Here is a 21434-nt window from a genome sequence, read left to right as displayed (position 1 = left end):
GTAATAACAGTTAAAACGTCGCATTAAAATGCTCCTATCAATACTAAGGCTTAGGTTAAAGATTTTAAGGGTGATGAAAGAAAAGGCTTAACGTAGGCTCAAAGGGGTTTATCTAGGGGAGTCCCACGACGGGCACAATTAGGGACACAGGTTCATTTGGCAATGGTGGTAATTCCTAGGGTGCCTCTATCCTTTCCAGAATCAGGGCCATGTATTGATATAACGTTTCAACAAGCACAAGAGCGAATTCTAGCATTCTCTAGTCCATCAAACTTAATCTATGGCAAGTAATCAATCAAGATGAAAGAATAATGAGATCATCAAAACATCGCCAAGAAATTAAGAATATATTTTCATTTTCACTCCAAGAAAAAGGAACATGGTTCAATTATCTCACATGGGTTTATATGAATTAAAACTCATCTTAACATGCTCATATTCTGTACCAAAGTTTCGAAATCCATATCCACTACAAGGCACATATTTTTCATATATCTCAATTAACCAAAGAATACCATTTTAAGTTATCTCAATTTCGTGATCCTCTTTTAGTCATGATTTCAGAGATTTAGAATCATCCTAGACAGTTGAAAGGGCATCCTAAGACTCAAAACAAAAACAAAAACAACGAAATTTTTATTTTTATGACATTTTTTCGATTTTTTTGTATTTTTCAATATATGACTCAAAATAAAAGACTCAAAAAAAATATAAATCCCTTCCCCCACACTTAAATATTGCATTGTCCTCAATGTAATCAATCATAAGCATGCAATGAAACACTTAAGCATATAGGGATGAAATTTACGAAAAGAAAGTTCAAAGAAAAACAAAAAGCATATAATAAAGAAGTAGGGAGGAAAAAAAAAAAAAAAACAAATCTGCGTTGAAGGCTCCTCCACAGCTACTTCTGAATTGGGTTGCCTCCCAAGCAGCGCTTAATGTTTATAGTCTTTCAGCCTAGACTTTTACCTCCATTTAATCCTCAAGAGGTGGAACGTTTTGGAGGGGTACTTCCTCCACTTCGTGTTCCACAAACGCCTCATAGTAAGGCTTCAAGCGATGGCCATTCACTTTGAACTCGTTACCTGTTTGTTCACTCTTTATCTGCACAGCTCCATGAGAAAACACATTAGTGATAACAAAAGGTCCAATCCAACGAGAACGAAGTTTACCTGGGAAGAGTTTGAGACGAGAATGGAAGAGAAGAACTTTTTGACCCACAACAAAAGTCTTCCTTCGAATCATTTTATCATGGAATGCCTTAGTCTTTTCTTTATAAATGTTGGCACTTTCGAAAGCATCATTCCTAATCTCCTCTAACTCTTGCAACTGCAGCTTCCTATGAAGCCCAGCTTCATCAATATCCATGTTAAACTGCTTCACAGCCCACCAAGCTTTGTGCTCTAACTCCACAGGTAAATGGCAAGGTTTGCCATAGACAATATGATATGGGGACATACCTATGGGAGTCTTGTATGCAGTTCTGTAGGCCCACAAAGCATCCTCCAAGCGGAGGGACCAATCCTTCCTGTTGGGGTTCACAGTCTTTTCCAATATCCCCTTGATCTGACGATTTGAGACCTCAGCCTGCCCACTAGTTTGGGGGTGATAAGGTGTAGAAACCTTATGTGTAACATCATATTTCTTCAACAAGGCCTCAATCGTCCGATTGCAAAAATGGGATCCACCATCACTAATGAGAACTCTAGGCATTCCAAACCTGCTAAAGATGTTAGACTTGATAAAATCTGCAACAACCTTAGAGTCATTAGTTCTAGTGGCCTTTGCTTCCACCCATTTGGAAACATAGTCCACTGCAAGTAAGATATATAGAAACCCAAAAGATGAAGGGAAAGGTCCCATGAAATCTATGCCCCAGACATCAAATATTTCAACAGTTATGATATTGGACAATGGCATTTGATCTCTAGAACTTAGATTTCCGGTTCGTTGGCATCTATCACAAGTTAAACAATATGCATGTGCATCCTTAAATAACGTTGGCCAAAAGAACCCAGACTCTAACACCTTAAAAGCAGTCTTTTTAGACCCAAAGTGACCCCCACATGCTTTAGAATGGCAAAAAGAAAGTATGGCATTATGTTCATGTTCAGGCACACATCTCCTAATCAGTTGATCAGAGCAATATTTCCACAAATAAGGTTCATCCCAAACATATTGCTTAACAGTTTTCTTAAGCCTATCTCTATGAGCACGTGACATGGTATCAGGAATCTTCCTAGAAACAATATAGTTCACAATATCAGCATACCATGGTTCACTTACCTGAAGTCCAAAGAGCTGCTCATCTGGAAACGTCTCCACCAGAGGGAGAGGGTCTTCTGCATGGACCAAACGACTCAAGTGGTCAGCTACCACGTTTTCACTACCCTTCTTGTCCTTGATTTCAACGTCAAACTCTTGTAAGAGTAGGACCCATCTGATAAGCCTTGGTTTCGCCTCCTTCTTGGTCATCAAGTACTTCAAAGCTGCATGGTCAGTATAAATAATCACCTTGGTACCAAGTAAGTAGGAACGAAACTTTTCGAGGGCAAAGACAACTGCAAGGAGCTCTTTCTCTGTGGTGGAGTAATTCATTTGTGCATCATTCAGAGTCCTTGAGGCGTAGTAGATGGCATAGGGTCGTTTGTCCTTCCTTTGCCCCAAAACAGCTCCAACTGCATAGTCAGAGGCATCACACATCAACTCAAAGGGCAAGGACCAATCTGGAGGTAGCATGATGGGGGCTGACGTCAACAACTCCTTAAGCTTGTCAAAAGCATCTTGACAATCCTTGTCAAAGTGAAACGGGACATCCTTCTGGAGTAGTTGGCATAGAGGTCTCGAAATCTTGGAGAAGTCCTTGATAAACCTCCTATAAAAACCTGCATGGCCAAGGAAAGAACGAATCTCTCTCACAGAAGTGGGAGAGGGTAAGTAACGCACAATATCCACCTTGGCCTTATCAACCTCTATTCCCCTAGCAGAGACAATATGTCCTAGAACTATTCCTTGTTTAACCATAAAATGGCATTTCTCCCAATTAAGTACAAGGTTAGTTTCCATGCAACGTTTTAGAATTACTTCCAGATTATTAAGACAATCATCAAAATTCTTTCCAAAAACTGAAAAGTCATCCATGAATACCTCTATGATTTTCTCAATATAATCTGAAAAAATACTTACCATACACCTCTGAAAGGTACCTGGGGCGTTGCAAAGTCCAAAGGGCATGCGTCGATAGGCAAACGTCCCAAAGGGGCAAGTGAAGGTTGTCTTCTCTTGGTCTTCATTGGCTATGGCAATCTGATTGTAGCCTGAGTAGCCATCCAAGAAGCAGTAGTAATCATGGCCAGCCAAACGCTCAAGCATCTGATCAATGAATGGAAGAGGAAAGTGATCTTTCCTTGTTGTTGCGTTGAGCTTCCTATAATCAATGCAAACTCTGTGGCCTGTGACTGTCCTTTGGGGCACCAGTTCGTTCTCAGCATTCTTCACCACAGTTACCCCAGATTTCTTGGGCACAACCTGAACTGGAGAGACCCACTTGGAGTCTGAGATAGGGTAGATCACCCCACAATCAAGGAGCTTGATGACCTCCTTCTTCACAACTTCCATCATAGGAGGGTTGAGACGACGTTGAGCCTCTCTAGTGGGTTTTGTCCCCTCCTCAAGAAGTATTCTATGGACGCAAGTAGTAGGGCTTATTCCCTTGATATCCGCCAATGTCCATCCTATGGCGGTCTTGTGTTGCTTCAACATCTCCACCAATCTCTCCTCTTGAGACGAAGTAAGAGAGGAGGACACAATCACTGGTAACGTCTCCTTGTCCCCTAAGTAGACATACTTCAAGTGGTTTGGTAGAGGTTTAAGTTCAAGTTCTGGTGCCTGAACCACTGAAGGTAAAGTCTTATTAGCAGATAACTGAATGGACAAGGGTGAAGTAGACTTACCTACATAGGGTGAGGCTTCAAGGAATGAGACGTTTTCAATGATCTTTCCTTCACAAGTGTCCTTCAATTCCTCCTCTGAGATAAGGGCACCGCCTTTCGTGTACCCTACTCCTTGTTCGAGTGTTGTGGCTAGGGTATCCTCATTCATGGCATCAAACATTTTCTGGGCAAGATCATCCAAAATGTCAATAGAATAACAATCATTTATATCAAGAGGATACCTCATGGCTTCAAAAATGTTGAAGCCAATAACGTCACCATCAAACTCCATGGTGAGAGATCCTGCATACACATCTATCTTCGTCCTAGCTGTCCTTAAGAAAGGACGTCCCAAAAGCAAAGGAGTGGAACTCACAGGGGAGTCCTCCATTTCCAACACATAAAAATCAGCTGGGAAGATAAGATGGTTAACCTGCACAAGCACATCCTCCAACAAACCTCTAGGGTATGCATTGGATCTGTCAGCTAACTGAATGATAACATTATCAGATTTAAGTGCCCCTAGACCTAGGGTTTCATACACAGAATAGGGCATAACATTAACAGATGCACCTAGGTCTAGCATGGCATTCTTAAAGCGAGAGTTACCAATAGTACATGGAATAGTAAAGCTTCCAGGATCCTTACACTTTGGAGGAATTTTCCTCTGAATCAAGGCAGAGACATTTTCACTTACCTTTACCACCTCCTTTTCACGGTTTACTCTCCTAGTAGTGCAAAGCTCTTTGAGGAACTTGGCATACTTAGGGACTTGCTTGATGGCCTCTAGGAGGGGTAGGTTCACTTGCACCTTCTTGAAAGTTTCCAAGATAGCTTGGTCACTCTCATCCTTCTTAGATTTGGCAAACCTGCGTGGGAAGGGTATGCAAGAAGAAGAGGGGTTAGCAATAACCGAATTTGATAAGTTAGAATGAATACCTTTAATTTCCGGTTTTGCCTTTGGTGAGGACGCCTTGGTTTCTTCTTTGGACGTTGCAGGGTCCTTCTCAATACCCAACTTGGTGGGTTCTTGGTCTTCCTCAATCTCTATGCTCACTTGGGCCTTCTTGGGTGGCTCAGGTTGATCCACAAATGGCCGTCCACTCCTTGTGGTCACAACTGATGCATTCTCCACATTACCCTTTGGGTTAGGTATTGTGACACTAGGGAGCTTCCCAGTCTCATGGATCTTGCTCATGAAGTCCACAACTTGGCCCATCTGCTTCTTAAGGTCTGCAATGTCCTTGGTATGGGTCTGTTGTCCTTGAATCAAAGCCTGAGTAGAGTTTGTCAAGGCTTGTGTAGAGCTAGTCAAGGCCTCCAACGTTTTATCATAGTGAGAGTGGGAACTCCCTGAATGCTGTTGAGGAGGCATGTAGGGCCTTTGAAAAGAAGATCCTTGAAATGAAGGCCCTTGAGGACGTTGGAAGTTCCCACCAAGAGGATTCTGAACGTTTTCATTGTTGGTCCACTTGAAGTTGGGATGGTCCCTCCATCCTGGGTTATACGTATTTGAATAAGGGTCATGCCTAGGACGTGAAGGTCCTCCTTGATATCCCCCTTGATATCCTCCAATAGCATTTGCAGATTCCCATCCTCCATTTTCATTGAGTTGAGGGCACTGATCTGTAACATGCCCTTGCATAGAGCATACCCCACAAGCAATGGTGGCACTTGGTCCCTTGGAAGTGACGACTTGGTTCATTAGGAAGGTGAGCTTATTCAGTTGGTCCTCAATAGCAGTATTCTTTCCCACCTCATGCACCTTTCGAATGGAGTGTCCTATACCCTCATATTGTTGATTGTTTAGGGCACGATTCTCAATAAGTTCCCTTCCAGCTGCAGGTGACTTGTCCACAAAAGCTCCTCCAGCTGCAGCATCAAGCATTTGCCTTTCTAAGGGTAAGAGTCCCTCATAAAAACATGTAAGCAGGGTTTCATTCTTCATCTGATGTTGAGGGCATTGGGCAAGTAAGGAGTTGAACCTTTCATAGTAGGCACCATAGGACTCATCATGGGCTTGCTCAATTCCACTGAGTTTCTTCCTGAGTGTGATGACCTTTGAAGCTGGGAAGTATTTTTCCAAAAAGGCTTTCTTCATTGTTTCCCATGAAGTGATACGTCCAACAGGTATCTCATATAGCCAATCTTTGGCTCTGTCAGCTAAGGAGAATGGAAATGCCTTCATTTTCAGAATGTTTTCATCTGCTCCTTGTGGTTGCATGTTAGAACACACAGCCTGGAATGTTCTAAGATGCTTATTGGCGTCCTCCATATTAAGCCCATGGAAGATAGGGAGTTGGTGTAATAGTCCACTCTTCAGTTCAAACTCTGCTTGTCTTCCTGCTGCAGGGGCAGGGTACACAATGCCTGTAGGGGGTCCTCCCTCGACTGTTGCTGTGGATAGTTCCCTAATGGATGCCATTCTTTCTTCCCTTACTTCTTCAGGTGGTGGTGAAGGTGGTGGAGTAGAGTTGGATGAAACCACAGGTGAAGGTGAGCGTGAAGGAGGAGATGGAGTAGGAGTAGGTGGAGTAGATTCCTCAGAAGAATAGACCCTCTTCCCTTGCTCGTTAATTGTGTACTCTTTGAATGTCAAGGAAGATGGTCTTCTGTACTCAAGTGTAGGAGGATTTTTCAAACGAGCGAGCCTTTCTTCAATCTCTTTCTTGCTAGGAAGTTTAGAAGGCTCGGACATACATGGAGATTCTGAACAACATTAAGATGTACAAAAGTTAGTAACTTACAAAAGACAAGAAATACAAGTTAATCTTTATACAAAAACGTCACTATTCACAAGCAACAAAAGAAACTTACAAATTTTGTACAAGTAAGAGAAGTAAGAAAACAAACCAATTTACATGTGAAGGGTAAGTACAAGTATTTTATTTTTACATGGAAACGCTATAAACAAAGTTAATAACGCAATTGATTCCGAATTGTAAGTCGAGCCCAATAGAAACCACTACTATTGGTGAGCTACGATATAGGGATAGTCGCTTAGACATAAGTCACTTTCCTTTGTTTCAGAAGGCCAGATAGCCAGATTAAGAGGTAAGTGAGAGGGAGGACTCATTTTGGTGATACTACGGAGGCTACTTCCTCATTGAGGTTTACGCCCCTATTGGCTACTTCCACATTGTGGTTTACGCACAGTCTATAGTATCTCTGAGATCCAATTGAACCCATCACCCAGGGTCTCAACCTAAGACACCATCTGTAATGCCCCTTACTCAGCTGGGAAATTACTCATGTGTTAAACTGTTCTCCAAGTGCTAATGAAGGCCGCCATCAACCTCATAAGACCTTAGAAAGGTACGAATGAAGGGTTAAGGCCAATATTAACAAAAGGGCCCTTGTCTACTCAGATTATTTTACACACTCGCAACAATTAAGTATTTAACAAAATTCATAACTCCAATTTTTATTTTCTTTAATTCTAATTCTTTACAAGTATAATTAGACACAAAACTTTCACACAAAACACATATACAAAACGTCACTATTCAAATTTTTTATTTTTATTTTTATTTTTATTTATTATTTTTTTTTTATTTTTTTTTATTTTTTTATTTTTTTATTTTTTTATTATTATTTTTTTTTTTATTTACAATTACTTTCAACAATTAGGTACGGGAACAGGGAATCTTGTTGTGCAATGGGACGGAAACAGCTACCCTTCCAAGATTATGTTTAATCCAATATACCTTAAGTGTCACAACATTTTCTTTACATTTTCTTTTGTTATAAATACTATTGATATCAAATTTAATTCCAAGCGGTAAATCAAGTGGACATGCGGCCCAAGTATAATCGTCCAGACACAAAGTCCCTCCTACATCCGTTGGGCAACCTTACTGAAATGGCCAGGTAGGGGAGGGCGAACACAAGAGGTAGGATCCATTTTGGCATAGGCTACTCCCTCATTGAGGTTTACGCCCATTTGTAAGCACTTCTGAATCCAGAACCCGTCATGAACGTTGTCCCCTTCCTAGACACCATCTCACATAGGATATTCTTACTAGGATGTAAAAGGTCCTAGGTGTGTTAGACAGTTCAATGAATGTTAATAGAGGCCGCCCTCAACCTTAAGGGACCTGAACTAGGTACCAATAAGTGGTTTAGGCCAATATTAATAAACACGACTTCACCTATTCCTTCTTTAATTTACAACCCACAATTAAACTCGTGTTCAATAATACAAATAACAACCTAAGTAATTAAACTAAGTAAATTTCGATAATTACAAAATAATTAACAAGTAAATTTTTTTTTTTTTTTTTTTTTCGGTCACAATATAAACAAAACACAATATTCACAAAGTGACAAATGATTTTTCAATCCCCGGCAACGGCGCCAAAAATTGATGCGCTCAAAGCAAGCGCCTAATTTAACCCTGAAATATCGTTAGTAGTATAGAATAAATAGGGATCGTTCTATTCCGGGGATTGAGGGTACACCTGTCATTGTCAAACAATTAAACAATTAAAATCAAAACAAAGTATAATATTCACAAAGATATTTACAATTATAGACATTGTACACGAAATTAGGGGGGATTTTTGGTTTTTCTGAAAATAAAACTAAGTTAATAAAACAATTGAAATGCAAAAACATAAAATTATAAATGGAATGCAAGAACAAAGATCAAAATCGAAACATATGATTAAAATTAATTCAAGTTCATCATTGTTCATCATAGTCATGCAAGAGGAATTGATCATGTGAAACGTTCAAAGCAAACAATTTCCCATATTTTACTTTCAACGCTAATTAATCTAAGTGAAAGCACATAGACTAATCCTATCAAACATGCATTCAAGCCCTAGAAAGCTAGTCAATCATACATGTTTAACGCAATAAGCACCTAGAAAGGCTATCAATTCAAATGTGCAACTTAGTATGAAAAAGTCCACCTAATTGCAATCTTCTTTGATTAAATTCGGTTTTTGTACAAAACCTTTACTACTTATTGATTCAAGAACACAAAACCAGAAAGTTGATTCATGTTCTTAAATTCGTAGCACCAATTATATAAAAACCCTAAAAGTTTCGAACCCTTTAAGATTAACATACAAAAGATTTCTATCATGCAAATTTAATCAAACACTCACACATAAGCAACCATAATTCGCAAAGTATGAATCTGAAAATTAACTATTAATCATAAAATTTCAGAAAACAATACTTGTTCAAACATATGTGTCAACTAAGGCATAACCAACGAAAATACAAACAAAGTTACAAGGAAGAATCGAATTACACCAAGAGATGGAGATGGTGATGAACGAAAAGGTGATGTGGTCTCTTGAATTTCGAAAGCAATCTTCAAGGTGGAGGATGGATGGTGTTCACGGCTTGTCTTCTTCTTCCTTGGCCTTGCTTGCACTTCGTGGTTGCCTTAGAGGATGGAGAAGAGCACGGCTAGGCTAGAGAGCTTTTCTGAATTTTTCTAAAGTTGTAAAACACAAAGGAAGGGAACTTGACGTTGAGAATGTGTGAGAATATATAGTGGACGCCTCCTTGCTCTCCTAGCCGTGTAAACCTCTTAATATCCCAAGGAATTAATCTGAAAATGCCACATAATTTCCTCCAATAATAGCTTGCCAAATAAGCCCTATGACATGGTTCAACCAATCACAAAACTCCATTTTAATTCCCTAATATTTTGGCCGAAATATATAAAGATATATTCTGATTTTGTAGTTCAATTTCGGCCAAACTTCCTTAGAGAATATAGGGAACGAACCTAGACTCCTTTTTGGCCGTTTCTTGGTCTCCACACTTTGGCTTTCCTTAAAACTCTCCCCTAGAATCTCTCTTTGCCGAATTCTCTAGGGTTTCTTCATGAATATCACGGCAATTCCTCCTTTTCCTCTTGGCTTGGACGGCAAAAGATATTCTAGGGTTTATCTCTTGATGTATTTCCATAAAAATAACCCTAGAAAATCTCCCTAGAATATCTCCTTTTAATTTCTGATTTTTGGACGCCAACTCCTTGTTTCTCTCTTCATTTTGGACGGCAAAACTCTCCTAGGGTTTATTCCATGCGTCACAAACCCTAATCTCTTGGGCCATGATGGGCCATGATCCATTTTGCCGAAAATTCAAAGTGCTCTTGGGCTTCGTTGCTTCATCTTCAAGCCTTCTTCTTTTCCAACGCAAAACACTTCATTTTCTTCATTTCTTTTCATAGTTGCGTTGGAAACTTCATTGGTAAGCTCTCCTCCATTTCGCAGGGTTTCCTGGTTGCACTAGGAAAGCTTGTTTCTTCATTTCTGCTCAAATGTGTGGACCGTTTTCTCTCATATTTGTTTGTCTTGATGTTCGCAGGCTCCTCCTTCCATTCGTGCGTTCATTTCCACTTTTTAGCTCGGAAGTCCTGAAAATAGAAACTAGTATGAGAAATAGAAACTTTCCTAATTTGAAAAATAGAAACTTACTAAAAATGAAAAATAGAAAGTTACTAAAAATGAAAAAATAGAAACTTGCCAGAAATGAGAAATGAAAACTACAAGAATAGAAACTTTCTAAAAATGGAAAATAGAAACTAAGAAAAATGGAAACTTTCTACAAATAGGAACTTTCCCAATCAAAGAATGGAAACTTTCCTAAACAGAGTTTTACTAAGGAAATGACGCAAGAAATGTAAGGAAATGCAGTTAAAACGTCGCATTAAAATGCTCCTATCAGTTTCATTCTTCAATAAGGAGTGGAAGACATGTGAGAGGCATGTGATGTGAAGGAAAACCGAGTTGGACTTCAGTTGTGCTTTAAAAGTCAAATCCATTACAGATTCGGATTACTGCCTGTGCAGATCAGTCAACTTCAACGAAGTGTCATAAATCGCTCAGAGCTCAGAAAATTATGATATTTATATGGTTGGAAAGCTACAGATGTCTAGTTTCCAGAAATTTTTACAGCTTGTCGATATATATTTTCTATAAGAAGTTATGGCCGTTTTAGTGCACTGAGGTCAAGACTGCCGGAAATCTGCTTTGTGCCAAAGAAGTCCTAAATCAACACAACTTTGGAGAAACCAAGTAGAAACGAATTGACAGTGCTTTGGACGTCCTCCTATATATACCTTGTGTATATGACGTTCAGGGGTTACACATTATTCTCCACAATTTCGTTTCTCACCGGTTTGCTCTTGAGTTTCAGGTTTTCGCATCTTGGAAGTTCTAGCCGTGCCATCCTCCATCCTTTGCCGTGATCTTCATCCTGTGCCGCCGCCTTGGATCTGCGTTGGACCTTGGGACGTGTCTAAGGGTTTTTCATACCATCTTCACCTATGTTTTCTTCTCGGTTTTGTAACTTGTTAGATAGAATTTCTGTTTTGATTTTCTTTGTGTAAAAACCGAAACCATGAGTTAACTTTCTGATTTTCGAATTCAATTTTGATATGATTTTCAATGTTTGATTTGTTTGTGTGTTCTTGAGTCTTGTTAGTTGTCAACTTAATGGAATAATAATCTGATTTTGTGGTAAACGCATGTAACTATTGTCTTAATGGCCAATAAAGGAATACTTGCATGTTATGAGCTAGTAATTAGGTTTGATGCTTTGTGAAACCTAATTCGAATAAGTAGTAAAGGCTTGCTTTGAGTCGAAATCAGATTATGCATGTAATGATAAGTTTTGACACGCTTGGATTTTCATGTTTATCAATTCTTTCTTGAACTTAATGATTTGAAAACGGATTTTCAACGCAGTTGCTTTGATTGTGTGATGTCGACTTTTCAAAATAAATTGTCTTGGTGCGTTGCTAATTCAATAGGCTTAAGAAAGAAAGTTAAAAGGGACATTGGTTGCTTTGATCTTTGTGTCTTGGTTGATATTATTTCATGATAACTAATAAAGATTAAGGGATGCATAAATATGTTGATCTTGAATTATTCTTGACGAATTGTTTTCGAAAATCCTTCTTTTCCCACCTTTGTAAATAAAACGATTTTCATGTTTTTAATGTTTTCTGAAAATTTATAGTTTAAATCTTAAACCCCCCCCCCCCCCCCCCTGTTTCGTTTATTATGTGTTCTTGTATATGTGTAAATAATTAAAATTAACTTAGACTTTAGGTAGCATGTTAACTTAGAAAATAAAATAATAAAATAAAATAAAATAATCTTTTTAAAATTCGTGAATAGTGTCTCCGTGAATAGTAAATGTGTGTTAGTGTTTTCTAGGAATTAATTTGGTGGTTTTTAGGAGTTTGTTTTGTGTTTTTTAGGAGTTCCTAAATTTTAGGGATTCTTTGGTGTTTTTTAGGAAAAATAGTTAGAGTTAGTTTTGACTTAGGATTTCTTGTTTGACTTGGTCAATAATTTGTTTTCTTGTAGATTAAGTAATTCTAATTAGTATATAACTAGTAATCCTTGTTGTATATGGTTTTCTAATGTGATATGGATTTGTAAATTGTGTATAAATAGGAGTAGGATTTCCAAAACCTTTTCTAACTTGTTTTCTCTCTAATTTCGTCCTTGTCTATATATATACTTGTATATTTTCGTTGCTCTCTCATTCCTTTGCTCTCTAATTCGTGTGTTACGTGTATGGTTGCTCTCTAACTCTTTATTGTTTCTTTTGTTGTTCGAAATTTATGCATGTTTATAACTTGTTAACTTCTAATTTTCGTAAATTTGTATATGTTTGTTCTTTGATTTCGTGACTTGTATATTCTTTCTTTAATTTGTTTCTCACATGTTAGCACCCTCAATCCCCGGTTTAGAATGATCCCTGCTTATCCTATACTAATGCTCGACATTTTCAGGGTTTAAATTGGCGAACGCTTTTGCACGTATCAAAAGGCTCTCTCGAGTAAAGCCTTCTATGACTCACTTGACAAGTTGGGCATCCGTGATCTGTATGCACCAACTTGAGGGGGAGTGTTGGCGTGAGTCATGCCATGTAATTAGGATTGTGAATATTGTGTATTATTAAGATTATTCTGTTGTAATTAGTTTCCTAATAGGTCTTGGTGTATCTTGTATAAATACTCCGTTCTTGGAGAAGGTAAAAATCATATCAGAAAATCTCAAATCTCTTATTCCTTTGTTCTTCTTGACTGCTATTACTAACAAAAGCTACTGTCATTAGCAACAAAAACTACTCTGGTGAGATTTCCGGCAACCTCTGGTGAGGTGATAAAAGCTACTATCACTAGCAATAAAAGCTACTCCTTACAAAAAAAAACCTATGCTCCCCAAAACCAAAAACTACTATCCACATCAACAAAAGCTACTGTCACCAAAACCAAAAGTTACTCTCACCATCAACAAAAGTTATTATCATCAATCCCCAAAAGCAATAACCAAGCAAAACAAAAACTACTACCAAGCAGAATAAAAGCTACTCCAAGAGATTGAGAAAGCTATTATTAGAGACTAACAAAGCTATGGAAATGTAAAATAATACAACCAAAATAAAAATGCTACAGCAATCGAGAGAAGAAAACATATTCAATGATACAAAAAGTATGCAGCGTTCAACACTGATATAACTATGTAAAAAGCTATTTCCATTGTGAGCCCCAGAAAAATTTGTCGAGTAAGTTGAGATTGTTGGGAAATTAATTTACGCTCTCGGTAATGATTAAAGTGCTTGAGAATATTTTTGGAAATTTTGAGTAGGTGTAATCCTTAATTTAAGGATTGGATAATAAAGTACACGACACGACGAGTTCGTGGGAATTTTCGGGGAATTTTTCGGATACTCGAACTATTTATCGTGATTTTTCAAAGTTATGGGAATTTAGAAGATTATATAGAGAAAAGAAAATTTCTGCGGTGCGATCTCAACCGTTAATCCAACCACCGCTTCATCTTGACCGTCTATTAATCCTGAAATTCAGGCTATAAATAGCCTTGGAGGGATCAGACGATCCAGATCATTCCAGCAGCCTTGAGCTCTCTCGGCCCGAGAAAGAGAAGTTCGGCGACCCGCGACTGGGTCCGACCACTGCTCCTCCGTCCAGCCACCTCCGGCCGGCGCACGGCCACCGATCTCTTCCTCTTGTCGTCACGGTCACGTTTTCGGTCTCCGTTTGTTCAATCGTCGGCTGTGGAGGGAGAATCGACGGTGAGAAGCTTGAAGCTTTTTCGGCGGGCTCAGCAAATTCCGGCGACTCCGGCCACCGTTTAGCCTGCATGTGGTATGAAAATCGATGTTCTCGTCATGCTCTACATGTCTGTATGATTAGTTTTCGAATTCGATTAGGTTTTAATGATTTTCGTTTCTGGGTTGGTTTCGGCTTCGCCGTGTTCTTTGACGCCGGCGACTTCTCCGGCCTTTCTGGGCTTTGTTTCTTGTTGGGCTGCACTCATAGGCCAACAATCAAGAAGCTGGTTGAGCTGTTGGCGTGAAAGTCATCAGTTCTTCATCAATCTAGTTTCGGCAGAGAGTTTTGGGAAACCGAGTTGATAGCAGATGAACTTTAAGGTATAATCCGAACCTTGAAGTAAAGCTTTGGTCTTGGAATGATAATCAGAAGTTGTTAAAGTGAGTTGGGTTTAGCTCGATTGAAATTGGAGTTCCTCTGGTTGTCGATTTTGTCAGGTGGTCCTAATTTGAGTGTTTGGAGTTTATGTTTGAATGTGTTGTTGAATATGCTATTGATATTATAATTGTGGATTGAGTTTTGTTGTGAATCAGGAAATGGTAGTGAAGGGTGAAAATGGTCAAGTGTGAATATGGGTATCCTTAGTAGTTTTGGGCACACCTTGTATGAGATTTGAATTATATTGGGTGTCCATAGTAAATTCCGTCGATATTTAAGAAAATTGGAAATAATTGTTGAAGGCATGAAATTGGTTGATATTCCAATTTTAAGTAAAATGTTCGGTAATTGGGATAATTATCGAACTTATCGCGATCTGTCAAACATTGGTCAAACTTGGTTAACTCCTGGTCAAATCAGGAAAAGTTGGTTGGACGATTTATTAATCGTTGAGATTTCAAAAGTTGTTTAATAGATTATTAACGATCAAAATGTCGGAACTTAGGACTCCAATTACCCGAGGAACGGAAGGTTCGTGACTCCCGAAGTACGTGAAGAAAAGCATCAGAATCCAAGTAGGGGATTCAAGACTCTCCTCGATTAGTGATTTTCTTATGTTTTGTTATTAAAATGGTGCATGTAAAGTGAAGTGGCTTGGTTAAGTTAAAATGCAAAGCATACTAACCAAACCATATGAGAAATGTGATGGTTTGAGAGCGAAAAGGGCACTGACTTCCTTGGGTTCGATTCCCTAAACCTCCGGAGGGTTAGCTACACCGGTCGGACAATGAGCGATCGCAATGACGACCTGATTCCGTGTGTGTAGCTAGGTAGCAGACGCTCTCGCTACGCTTACCTGGTTTACAAATTAGTTGAGGTAAGGTCGTGTAGTGGGTCTATGGAACCGACCATCTGGTAAGATTCAGCGCGCATGTCTACTTGAGTACCTTGCATCGATTTGTGAGTCAAAAAGCATTTTTGTAAAGTTTGTCGTTTCTTTAAATATTTGGTTTAAGTACGTTTTCATACTGGGCAGCCCAAAAATTTATTTATTGGTTTTGATTCTAGTTGAGGTAGAGTTCCGGTTGAGCAGCGAGGACGAAAGCTCACCCCCTACAACAGTGTGGATGCAGGTACTGTGCACTGGTGACGGGACAGTGGCGGCCGGATGGAGCTGGGTGTGCAGAACAAGTTTGGTAAACCCTTGTCTGGTGTTTGTTCTAAATTTTATTTATCGAACTTCGTGTTCGGAGCTTATTGTTATCTAGCCCTCGTGTCAAATTTAATTGAATTATTTTTCATTGAAATTCCTACCTTGTGTGAGCCTTTACCTAAGTCCTGAACGAACGAAATAAATTTCAGCAACTCAAGTTTCACCTCAAAATATTTTTAGCTTCCGCTGTGTTCAGACAAAACGTTTTCTAGCAAAATGCCTAGCGGTCCTCTAGAATGTGAATCGAGCGTTCGGTTTATGTTTTAGAGCCCCGCGGCACTATGACGTGCCAAGCTGGAGAGGTGTAGCTTGGGGCGTTACATCCATAGTTGTAAAAAGCCAATGCCACAGTTGTGAAAGTCTAGTACAATAGTTGTATAAAGCTACCGTCAATATTATAATGCTACTGTAATTTTTCAATGGTGACGCTCTAAACCCATAGGCATAATTTTGCCCCTTCATCACGAGACTTCATTTCAAACATTTCTTGGTTAGCTGAATGATCTCTTGGTCAATGGAGGCTTCAATATCCAAATTCACATGATTTTCGAAATCTACTACTACAAATGCAAAGGGAAGAATTCTGCAAGAATAAAGATACAACAAAATATTAGTATTTGAAATGAAATTACGAACGGCAATGTACCGCTGCGTCGCAAACATGACACTCTTTATCAACTAGATAATAAAAAATAAGTAATCTAAAAAGCAACAGCCATAGGTACAGAAAGCTACTATAACACACATACAAAGCTACTGGACCATTTCTAAAAAGCTATAGATACAGAAAGCTATTATAGAATATGTACAAGGCTACTGCACCAGCAAGAAAAGGCTACTGACATAAGTACAGAAAACTACTATAGTACATGTACAAAGCTACTAGACTAGAAATAAAAAGCTACTGCCAGGGATATTAATTGCAACAAAAACTAGTTGATTATCCATGTTAATAGTGTAACACAAATCTCAAACAAGAAATGCTAGTGATACGAAATCACAACAGGAAAAGAAAAAAAAACTGAATTTCATACAAAATCTTAATTTTCCAATTTGATAAGGTATTGACATACACTACTAGAAAAACCCCCCATCACACACAGATGAGAATCCGTGTGAAATCGTAGTATTCCATACGGAAATCCGTGTGAAAACGTTAATACACACGGTACAATGACTGATTATTAATCCATACGTATTACTGGCGTTGCTAATACTACTTTCACACGGATTTATCTAATCCGTGTGAATGCATTTGATGGGTCCCACTTAAATCAGAACTCTTGCTATTAATATTCTTATTTTACTTTGATTAATAATTATCTCACACAGATGAGAAACTGTGTGTTTTGTCAACATAAATATATATATATATATATATATATATATATATATATATATATATATATATCAATTTAATATATGGTCATCTATATGTTTTTCTAAATAACTAAATAAATCATATATTTAATGCAGCTAAGACCAAAAAAATAAAAGCTCAAATATTCACAATATCCATCAAAGCATAAACAAAACTTTACATTAATATATAAAAGCATACACCATGCTTCACATTAATATACAATAAGAGTTTATGCTGCTGCATTTCTCCTGATACAAAATGGCCTATTTCAATTCCCTAAGATTATATAACAGTTGGTCAAGATGAATAAAATTTAACAAAATGACCAACATTAAACAGCATTCATGTGCATTTATCTAGCAACAATAAAGTACTGTTTAATAGGTAACTGAAATATGCTTAGCAACAATAAAGTACTATTTAATAGGTACCGTAAGCATTCTCCTCATCTCCCTGAAGGTCAGCCAGTGATGTCTCAAAGACTCTGTGCTTGAGTCCTTCTGAAGCAATCTGTTAACAATCCATTGAGTTGTTAACAGTGTGAACTTTGTTGACAATTATAAAGAAATAAATTCAAATGTTCTCACCCAAGTGATACCATATTGGTTGGAACCCACAGCAAGTCCATATCTAGTGCATATTGCTTGTGGAATAACCTGGCAGAATAAAAGCAAACACCAAATCAAATTCCGCCCCTACCATAAATGAGCACAAAGGTTGCTACTTATCTCTTTTAGGTACAAATATCATTTCCCTTTTCTTGAAACCAATGGCATTGTAACTATGGATGACAACCATGTTGGGCCACTGTATAGACATATCTTTCCTCCAGCATTGGCTTCCTCACTTTCCTAAATTGTTGGGATAACTTTTAGGCGTTCTGTACATCAAATTTTATCTGTTATTGATGATTGGTGAAAAATCATATGACAACCTAACAGTCAAATGTATAGCCCTATAGTTCAGTATGATTTCAATCATAACAAGTTTCCAAATGATGTAGTTTTGCACAGCTTAAAATGTATGATGTAACATTGTAACTTCACGTGGAAATCCAAATTAAAAAAAAAAAAAATATATATATATATATATATATATATATTATGATACCTCCCTAGTTCATCTGGCAAACGTCTATGGCTCATCCACTGCTCAACGTCACGACGTCTCAGTGACATTTCTAACCTTCTGTAAAGAGAAAGACCAACAAGAAAGTTCAATTTTCCCTTTTTCTTTTTCAAAGTAGATCTGAATTTAATTAGGGAAGGAACTAAGTGTAGGAGGAACTAAGAACAAATGACCATAGTGAAAAAGTTGTACCTCCGGCCAAGAGCCTGCAGAAAGTTATGCATATTTCCTATGAGAAGAGCGAAAAGTAGGAGACCTAGGCCAATAATGGCCATTGTAAAAACAACTTCCCACACAAAATGACTTGGAGTTTGGTTTCCAGCCAGAGTACTAATTTGCTTCATCATATAAACAGAGCCATTATGTTAGTAAGATAATGATCAAACTATAGACTCCATTACAAAATTAATTGGGACAGTACCAGTTAGCTTCAATCATTTTCGTAATGAAATAACAGCAAGACAACCTTTATGCTAGGAACATTGGAACCCAAACTTTTTATTTGCATTCACTACTCAGTCTAAAGATTTATGCATCACTTCTAAATGGCTAATGAACATAAGACTAGAAACTCTGATACAGTCTTTGAGTACATACTTTTCAGTACTGACCCAAATCAAGTACTCCCTAACCATTGGACCTAATACACCCCCAAATCCAAAGTTACTGACTTTCAAAACCACAAACCCATTGATCAAGACATGAAGATGAGCACTATTTCAATAAAAATTACAGGAATTGAAGTTCTGGAAATGGAGTCGTACCATGTGGGTCCCCGGCTCGCAGATCTGGAACTCATACTAGGATGGCCGCCGGAAAACCCTAGCGGTTTGGTAAATTTGGGGGGGAATTGGGATTGGAGTTTTGGTTTCGGAGTGAAATTGAGCGAGCTAAAATGGACAAGTTCGAAATGAAGCGGCGGCCATCGTCGAAGGTGGAGTCCACGGTGGAGCCGCAGTCGAAGGCGTAGTTGTCGACGAGAGAGAAGGCGGAGAGGGCGAGGGAGAGGGTAAAGAGAGAGAGAGCGTGAGGTTTGTGTAGAGAAACACCATCGGAAATTCGAAGGTGGAAGATCCGAGGATTACATGGGTAGGTGAATTTGGGTGTTTGCTATAAGAGTGATTCTTGCGTGGGGCAGCCGCACCGCCACGTGGTGCGGCAGGCCAATCATTCCCCTAGCAGGGGGGTATTTTGGGTATTTCACATTTAAAAATCAGGGACAATTTCGGAACAAAGAAAAAAAATTCTGAGATTTGATTGGACAGCCGCACCGTACACGTGGTGCGGCTACCCGCACCTAAGAATTGGCCTTGCTATAATGGATAGAGAGGGAGGACGAGAGAGACAGATTTTGGGAGAGTTTTTTTAATTTCTTTTCTCGGCTCAATCTCTTGGGTTTTCATAGCAAACTTCAAAAAGACGGAAATTTTTTAGTTTGAAATCAACATTCACACAGATTTTGATATATATAATTAAATGATAAATTTTGATAATCATAAGAAATATTAAAAAATAGAGGAAATAAATTTTCACACGGACATCTGTGTGAGTTTCTGACACATATGCACACAGATGTCTGTCGGTCTGTGTATTATCATAATTCACACGGACATCCGTGTGAATTTCTTCATGGCCCCACTTTCAGAATTACTTTCACACGGATTTATGTGTGAATGCTGTTTTCATACAAAAATCTGTGTGTATTGCCCGTTTCCTCATACAGAATTGCATCTGTGTGAATGTCATCTGTGTGCATTGGGGGGTTTTTTCTAGTAGTGATAAAACAACTTAAAATCAATCAAAATGAAAATATAAAAGCTACTGACATCAACTTGAAAATATACTAACATAGGTATCGAAAGCTACAATCACTGTAATGGAAAACCACTACAATAGTTACAGAGAGCTACTGATTTGAAAACAGAAGCTACTGACATCAGCTTGAAAAGATACTAACATAGACACAAAAAACTATTATCACTATATGGAAAAACCACTAATATAGACACAAAAAGCTACTATCACTATATTGAAAAGTTACTAAACAATTATAAGGAGCTATTAACTTGAAATAATGAAAATGAAAATAGAAGCTACTGACATCAGATTGAAAAGATACTAACATAGACATAAAAAGATACATCACGATGTTAAAAAGCCGCTATAACAGTTATAGAGAATTACTGACTGCAATAAATAACATACAAGAAATGGTTCATTATTCATCAGTTAAAATACATCACAACTCAAGCAATACCAAGACTTCATATGTCCCCTCCCCGATTAGAAGCAATTAAAAGTAGTGAGACCAATAATGATTGCAATTAAAAGGGATTAAGGAAAACTATATAGAAAAGAACAAGCAGTATGGCCTAGCCTTTAAGCACTCAAAAAAGTTGACATACAAGTTATCCATGAACATGATCAAAGAAAAGCTACTTAAGTAACACACAGGAAGCACTCTTTTTGAGTTGTTGTTATGTCTAAATGTATAAGCAGTAAACACTAAAACAAAAAGAAAGGCAAACCATGAATATAATATAAACTATAAATGTTCAGTCAAACAAGATAAAGCACATATAATGAAATTGTAAATGAGTTTAACCTCTATACAAAACACAGACAAAAAAAAAAAAAAAGGTCTATACAAAACAAAATACAAAGGACAATTGAAATCGAAGATCAGGCAGTGGCCACATACATTAGTCTTCATTTGTTTTGAGAAATTGAGCATAACCACAATTTTTCATGAAGACTACATCAAAAATTCTATTATCACTGATATTTGGATTGCAATTGAGTTTAGAAAAGTAATGCATGACTGAAGTTTGAGGACACCCTAAAATAATATACCTACAACACTACTTTTATTAAGGATTTAAACCAAGACATTCTCTTCAGGCATCTAGAGATATCCATAGGATTTCCCATCTACAAAGTAAGCCATAAATTCCCCTCATTACAATAAACTAATGGTTCATAAAATCAGACCCAAAACAGGACCAACAAGAACACAAAAACCTACGAACAGTAACAAACTAGAAAAACTCAAATCAATATTCCAATCCTACTTTTCGTGAGGTTACGAAGCACAAAAAGTTTGATAATACACTAACCATCCATACATAAAAACGGGGTAAACAAAAAGATTAATTAGGCTTCTAACTAAGCAAACAGAGCAATCAGTCAACCAAAACCTTACAACAATATAAATCTTGAGCTAACTTTAACTGATTGGTAAATTAGCTATGCGTAAAATGAAAATATACCATGAATCTCCGCTAGGGCTGTCACGCC

General features: G+C 38.0%; 1 protein-coding gene across 1 annotated transcript in view; it reads right to left on the bottom strand.

The window, feature by feature from the left end:
- Positions 1-19247, bottom strand: part of LOC133733711 (probable cyclic nucleotide-gated ion channel 20, chloroplastic) — a 36060-nt gene extending 16813 nt beyond the window's left edge. The window contains exons 1-4 of the mRNA XM_062161353.1: positions 18330-19247; positions 18120-18197; positions 17597-17665; positions 17441-17519 (exon numbers count right to left, since the gene is read on the bottom strand). Coding sequence (XP_062017337.1) covers positions 17441-17519; positions 17597-17665; positions 18120-18197; positions 18330-18484 — 381 coding nt within the window. The 5' untranslated portion in view covers positions 18485-19247. The remainder of the gene's footprint in view (positions 1-17440; positions 17520-17596; positions 17666-18119; positions 18198-18329) is intronic.
- Positions 19248-21434: the final 2187 nt, after the last annotated feature.

This window comes from Rosa rugosa, chromosome 2, assembly GCF_958449725.1.
Source record: "Rosa rugosa chromosome 2, drRosRugo1.1, whole genome shotgun sequence".
Taxonomy (NCBI): domain Eukaryota; kingdom Viridiplantae; phylum Streptophyta; class Magnoliopsida; order Rosales; family Rosaceae; genus Rosa; species Rosa rugosa.
This window is presented reverse-complemented; position numbering and strand designations above follow the sequence as displayed.